The sequence below is a fragment of the Limulus polyphemus genome, unplaced genomic scaffold (assembly GCF_000517525.1).
Source record: "Limulus polyphemus unplaced genomic scaffold, Limulus_polyphemus-2.1.2 Scaffold3203, whole genome shotgun sequence".
In the NCBI taxonomy this organism is placed as follows: Eukaryota; Metazoa; Arthropoda; class Merostomata; order Xiphosura; family Limulidae; genus Limulus; species Limulus polyphemus.
The window spans coordinates 97,437-104,735 of NW_013668813.1; the positions used below are offsets into that span (position 1 = coordinate 97,437).

The 7,299-nt window shown below is 33.9% G+C and overlaps 1 protein-coding gene across 2 annotated transcripts; it reads right to left on the reverse strand.

Annotated features, from left to right (window-relative positions):
- Positions 1 to 393: 393 nt before the first annotated feature.
- On the reverse strand, positions 394 to 5,637 carry LOC106468885. 2 transcript variants are annotated; one of them, XM_022397249.1, is made up of 3 exons: positions 5,202 to 5,633; positions 1,965 to 2,203; positions 394 to 1,840 (listed from the first exon to the last, which is right to left on the reverse strand). In XM_022397249.1, exons 1-2 carry the CDS (start codon positions 5,374 to 5,376, stop codon positions 1,968 to 1,970), a joined length of 411 nt encoding a protein of 136 aa, XP_022252957.1. In that variant the 5' UTR covers positions 5,377 to 5,633; the 3' UTR covers positions 394 to 1,840; positions 1,965 to 1,967. The 2 variants fall into 2 exon arrangements, with proteins under 2 accessions (XP_022252957.1, XP_013784787.1); XM_013929333.2 differs by having other exon boundaries at positions 394 to 2,203; positions 5,202 to 5,637.
- Between the last annotated feature and the right edge of the window lie 1,662 nt (positions 5,638 to 7,299).

The following is a 7,299-nucleotide window of genomic DNA, read 5'->3' on the forward strand; positions in this document are numbered from 1 at the left end:
CTGTTCGGTATAACTTTTATACGAACAGTTTCCTCATTTACTATATCAGACATCATAATTATTGTAAATTGTGCGAAATGTAACGTGATTACTTGTTTTTACACGTGCTAAGTTCATGAATTTTTTACAGCTCGTTTATAAAATCGAAACTTCATCCTGACAGTCGAAAAGACAGGATTTCTTAATGATGAATTGGATAGTGTTATTTATCTGATAATAGAGAGACTTGGATATTCTCACCTCGCTATAGTTTACAATCATATATTTATTAATGACTTATTAATCTCCTATAAACATTCACCCTATACCAAAGTTTGAGATTGATGTTTCTCAGATAAAGTGAAAATATAAGACAGATTACAGAAAAAATGCAAAAATTGTTTATTAGAGAAATAATAAGTACAATACAAAACGTGTGTAAAAGATAGTCCAATTTTCGAACTTTTTTTTTATTGAAGTATTTTCTAGAAACATGAAAACTCAAAATTCAAAGAGTACAATTAAAACTCGCGCGCGCACACACACACATATCGAAAAATAATTTATCCGTGAAGCACGTGAATTCCGCACGGCAGTCAAACGTATATAAGAAAAAAGGTAATTTAAAACACACGTAATCTTATTAAATCTATTTTTTTTATAATTATTAAATTAAGATTATCCCGAAAGCTAAAACTAAAGTTATCTATCAGCATTGTTGACTTTACAAAATGACCAACACCGTATAACAACAACAACAACAATAAAAGGATTATCGTGAAAGATTGAACTGCAAGTCAACATTGTTGGTTTTTATTCTGTCATTTTTATAATATGATCACTACTGTTCTATCAAAATAATTTTACAGTACGAGCAATATTGTTGTTACCGAACAATTGTAATGAAAATGAAACAATTCAAGGTTGTAGTCACAAGTAAGTCTTGGAAAAAATACAGTCCAGACTTACGAAATTAAGATCGTTTACATAGGAACCCCTCAAAACTATTTTCCTTGATGAAGTTATCTGTTGTCGTGTAAGATTATCTAAATATGTAATTGGAAAGCTCAAAGGTAAAAATGGAAGACTTTGTTATTTTTGGATATCTTGTGAAGATAAAATAAATAAAAAACGGGTAGAGCACGTGCTGATAAACTTTAATATCGGTTTCACAAGAATATTTATGTTTTCACGGAGATCCTTTGGGTGTAAGGGTCTTTTATTTTATCTATTATTTATTTGTTAAGATTTCCTTTGGATGTAAGGCTCTTTTATTTTTTCTGTTGTTTGTTTGTTAAAATTGCATTTGGGTGTAAGGGTCTTTTATTTTATCTATTATTTATTTGTTAAGATTTCCTTTGGATGTAAGGCTCTTTTATTTTATCTGTTGTTTGTTTGTTAAGATTTCCTTTGGATGTAAGGCTCTTTTATTTTATCTGTTGTTTGTTTGTTAAGATTTCCTTTGGATGTAAGGCTCTTTATTTAATCTTTGTTTGTTTGTTAAAATTTCAAGCAAAGCTACTCGAGGACTATCTACGCTAGCTGTCCCAAATTTTGAAACGATAAACTAGAGAAAAAGTAGTTAATCAACACCACCCACCGCCAACTCTTTGCCAACGAATAGTGGGATTGACAATCACATTATAACGACCTCACGGATTAAAAGATTTTTTAATCACGGATTTTGTTTGATCATTTTCACTATATTCTAGTTTTTGTTTGATCATTTTCACCAGATTCTAGTTTTTGTTTGATCATTTACACCAGATTCTAGTTTTTGTTTGATCATTTACACCAGTATTCTAGTTTTTGTTTGATCATTTACACTATATTCTAGTTTTTGTTTGATCATTTACACTATATTCTAGTTTTTGTTTGATCATTTTCACCAGATTCTAGTTTTTGTTTGATCATTTACACTATATTCTAGTTTTTGTTTGATCATTTTCACCAGATTCTAGTTTTTGTTTGATCATTTACACTATATTCTAGTTTTTTGTTTGTTCATTTTCACTAGATTCTAATTTTTGTTTCTCATTAGCCAGTTCTCTAATGTCCACAAACACTTCATCTATGTAGCCTAGGTCGTTACACGCAATTTCCGGAATCTGATGTCGTTTTTCAAAAATCTTCATCATGCCTATCTTCCCATCAATCGAGGCCAGCATTTTCATATATTCAGTAGGGTCTAAGCTGTCTCGAGATGAGGCTCGATACTTCATCGCTGAAGAAAGAAAAAGAGAAATAAAAGTATAAGTAATGTATTAGAATTTACTTTAAAAGAAATTACACATACAGTAAAGACAAATTTTGTAAAATATATGTATTCCAATACAGAGAATAAAAGTTTATCATTTTGCAGCTCCATCTCGTGGCCAATAAAATCATAATTTTTCACTTTAATTATCACTGTTAGCTTGCAAAGGACGACACAACACACTTACAGCCGAATACATGCAACAAAGTTAGCAAGTGTTGTGCAACAATATTAATTACAGTAGAAATCATTGTACTAACAATATTAACTAAACTATATCTGATAAATGCAACAAATTAGCTCGTGATCAGTAACAAAGAAAACATAACAGAGGTTGTATTATAAAACATCATGCTAACAAGAACAAATTAATACTTGTGTAGAAAAGTGCGTCTAGTAACAAGTAAGTTCAATATTTTTGTTTCATATATTTACCAGCGGCTCAGCGGTAAGTTTGTTTGTTTGTTTTTGAATTTCGCGCAAAGCAACACGAGGGCTATCTGCGCTAACCGTCCCTAATTTAGCAGTGTAAGACTAGAGGGAAGGCAGCTAGTCATCACCACCCACCGCCAACTCTCGGGCTACTCTTTTACCAACGAATAGTGGGATTGACCGTCACATTATAACGCCCCCACGACTGAAAGGGCGAGCATGTTTGGTGTGACGGGGATTCGAACCCGCGACCCTCAGATTACGAGTCGAGCGCCTTAACCACCTGGCCATGCCAGGCCTCAGCAGTAAGTCTGAAGGCTTATAACGCTTAAAACCGGATTTCGATATCCGTGGTGGGCAGAACACAGATAGCCCATAGTGCAGCTTTGCGCTTAACAACAAACAAACAAAACCATTTCAGTCTCGCCACCGTGTGATTGGTTGCTGAAACCCGAGATAACGACAGTTACTCTAATAAAGAAATGAACTTGGGATGAATTGTTTACAGACGATGTGTTGAAAAGATGATGGAAAGTTGGCCTATTAACATTGTATAAATAAACTGAAAATATGTTTGGACATACAGAGAATAACGATTACACTAACGCCATTTCTACACCTATGTACAAGTTGGATTTTTTTTAGCTGAAAGCAACAAAATGAGCTATATGCGCTCTGTCCACCGCGGGGAATGGAACCCCGGATGTTAGCGTTGTAAGTCTGTAAACTTACCGCTGACCCACCAGGGAAACCCGTATGTACAAAAACTGAGCTGTTTGTTTGATTGGTTTTAAGCACAGAGCTGGGCAATGGGTTATCTTCGATGTGCCCACGGCAGGGATCGAACCCAATTTTTAAAATTGTAAGTCTTCAAGCTCACCCAGGAGCCCCATGTTTATACTACTTACTACATGGGATCAAAAATGACAAAGATTTTGTTTTATGCCTTACACGAACAAACGATACCTTAAACAAACGATACCATAAAATATTCCCCCACTCAAAGCTTTGGGTGCATTATAAATGTGACAGTCAATCTCTCAGTTCTTGATTTCAAACAAATTACTTATCAAAGGAAATCCCATTATAAAAAAAATATACATAATTATAAATCATACTTACATTAGATAAATTTAAACGACATTATACAAAGTAGAATTTAATTATGAAAAAAAAGACTTCCCAGAGATGAAACATTGTTATGAAACTACATTATTTAACAAACAAGCTGCCTAGCAGAAAACATCTCAAAAAGTGTGTTCGGAAGAAACTCGACTTTCTTGTTTACACACACACACACACACGAGCTAATTCATAGTAACTTCCGATCAAAGCAAGCTATGTATGTATTAGATCAGTGTTTCTCAGTCGGATTTGCCAGACGACCCCGCGTCCGGGAGTTGGTCGTCTCGACTCCCCGTTATGGATGAAAAAACAGGGCAATTTTATGTATTTAACTCAGTACATATACTATTCTTATTTATAAAGATAATAATATATTATTTCATCAGCTGAGTACCCTCGCTGTTAACGATGGTGGCTGTATTACACACACACACAAATCAATAGTAGGTTGTACAACGCTGAACAAAGATGACAACAATATAATAACAAGACGTAAAGTCAGTGTTTAATTTCTGTAGTGCATATTGTTGTATAGAAGACATTTCAATACTAGAAATAAACGACCATATCACTACAAGTTTCTTTAATTTTATTATTAAACTTATTATTTAAACCATTTGAAGTTTTGTACTGTCAGTTACGGTTTGTGTTTTAGTGGAACGCTCCTGAAGAAGCTGTAAAGCGAAACGTAGAGTGTTTAATTAAAGAAATAAAGGTCACTTAACAATGATAACCTAACAGATGTAGACAAAACATAAAGGTATACTAATCAGTACAACTCAATATAACATAATTAACACAAAGTATCAATATTAAACATATAACACAATGATAAAAACACAACACAGTAACACTACTATATTACAACTGTCACAATACATTTTTAAAACTCCGTCATGGTTGGAACATTTAAACAATCATCCAAACGTTCCTCAGGTACAGTGTCAAAACTGATTAAAACTCCGTCATGGTTGGAACATTTAAACAATCATCCAAACCTTCCCAAGGTACAGTGTAAAACTGATTAAAACTCCGTCATGGTTGGAACATTTAAACAATTATCCAAACCTTCCTCAGGTACAGTATCAAAACTGATTAAAACTCCGTCATAGTTGGAATATTTAAACAATTATCCAAACCTTCCCAAGGTACAGTTTCAAAACCCCGTGGAAACCCTAAAGCAATAATAACCTTGAGAATTCTGAAAGCACTACCTAGTACAAACTGCTAAGATTGGCGTTCATACTGTAGAAAAGTGTAACATATACGGTACAGGACCTTGAACAAGTAATATCTGGTTAAATCATTCAATTTCTTTAATTATTACGATGTTTAAACCACATCTGTCATTTTTCAAGCTACAAAACACATATACAATAATATATTTCTACAAAAAAAAAAGACTTACCTAGACGTTTTTGTTGGCGAACACGCCTGATAACAAAGAGGATCACCAAAACAGACAAAAGGCCCATTCCTAACCCTAAACCTAACAACGCTGCATCTTGATTCATGTTGTTAACTTGGCTGAAATTACGTGTTACTGATGAACCTAGTAAACCTTCAGAACTTTTGGTCTCCATACTGAAAAAGTTTCTAACTGTACGTTATGTGAAATAATATGTGATCAGAATGCTAGACCAGACCCTTGTTGATTCGGGCCGTATGACGAGGTCGTCAGCTTTGATCTTAGCACTCACTCTCTTTCACACACACATACACAAAGCAGTCTGTTGGCGTGGGACAAGAAAAAGTAATTCGTACACTAGAGACCCAGATGTTTATTGCCTTAGGCTGTGCACGCCTGGCCAGACCCAGTTACACGGGTAACGAGAGTAAACTGCGGGAGAAAAGTATCATGTTGAAGTTCCACGATTTCGTTCGAGTTTTCAGTGGCTTACTCAGCTCAGACTTTGTACAGTTACAAAGACAACTACAAACTTCCAACTCAACATTTTTATTTGTTTATTTTGTATTTTTCTGTGACGAAACTTTCTACAAAAGACTCATTCATCAGTCGTGAGAATTAGTTGGGCAAGTTATCAGTAAAACTGTTTCTCTTCTTTCTCATTAGGCGTTCACTCAGTATCTATTTCATGTTGTATCACTTCTAGGTTCGAGGTAAATAGGAAAACAGTTGATTCATTGCTGTTGATTCAAGCACTGTTGCAGTTGAAAACACAATAGTCAAACGCCATTAAATAGGTTCACAACAGTGGCACAGCGGTATGTCTGCGGACTTACAACGCTATAATCCGGGTTTCGATACCCGTGGTGGGCAGAGCAGAGATAGCCCATTGTGTAGCTTTGTGCTTAATGACAAACAATAAACAAAACACAACAGAGGAGAATCAAAAAACTTTAGTTAAAGAAATTAAGCTAACTTATTAAAAAAAGCAATCAGTATAACTTAAAACTTGCAAGTTTGTCGGATAAATAGCGTATTATTTCCATGGTTACAAATAATATTATGTTTATTCGAGAATGTAGATTTTAAAAAAGCCTCCCAATAGCTCAGTCTGCAGATTTACGACATTAAAAACTGGGTTCGATACCCGTGGTGAGCACAGCACAGATAGACCACTGTGTAGCTCTGTGCTTAACTACAAACAAACAAACGTTTAAAAAATAAATACATGCATTAGTGAAAACATAATTAATCAATGATAAATATCAATTTATAAATACAAGTGATTAAAAAGTAGTTCTTATAAAGTTTGTTTGTAATTAAGCACAAAGCTACTCAATGAGCTATCGAAACCCGGATTCTAGCGTTGTAAGTCCGCAGACATACCGCTGTGCTACTGGGGGGCATCTTATAAAGAAAACTACTTATCCTATGGGGATCAATACTTGAAAGTTCTATGGGGATCTATTTCCCTCTAGTCTTACACTGCTAAATTAGAGACGGCTAGCGCAGATAGCCTTCGTGTAACTTTGCACGAAATTCAAAAACAAACTTGAGAGGCACCTTGGGGAATGATACGTTTTTTCATAAAATATTGATCATAGAGGATGTTTCAAAACTGTATTATACAGCATATTTAAACCGTTTTTATCTCATATTACACAGCATATTTAAACCGTTTTTTTTCTCATATTACACTGCATATTTAAACCGTTTTTTTTCTCATATTACACAGCATATTTAAACTGTTTTTTCTTCTCATATTACACAGCATATTTAAACCGTTTTTTTTCTCATATTACACTGCATATTTAAACCGTTTTTTTTTCTCATATTACACAGCGTATTTAAACTGTTTTTTCTTCTCATATTACACAGCATATTTAAACTGTTTTTTCTTCTCATATTGCACAGCATATTTAAACCGTTTTTTTTCTCATATTACACAGCGTATTTAAACTGTTTTTTCTTCTCATATTACACAGCATATTTAAATCGTTTTTTCTTCTCATATTGCACAGCATATTTAAACCGTTTTTTCTCATATTACACAGCATATTTAAACTGTTTTTTTTTCATATTTAATCCGTTTTTTCTC

Bases quoted from the DNA above. Each gene is read 5' to 3' on its own strand.
- LOC106468885 (XM_013929333.2), bottom strand. From the start codon at position 5,376: ATGGAGACCAAAAGTTCTGAAGGTTTACTAGGTTCATCAGTAACACGT. The intron at 2,204-5,201 runs GTAAGTCTTTTT...TTCTTTCTTCAG, and splicing joins TCGCCAACAAAAACGTCTAG to CGATGAAGTATCGAGCCTCA.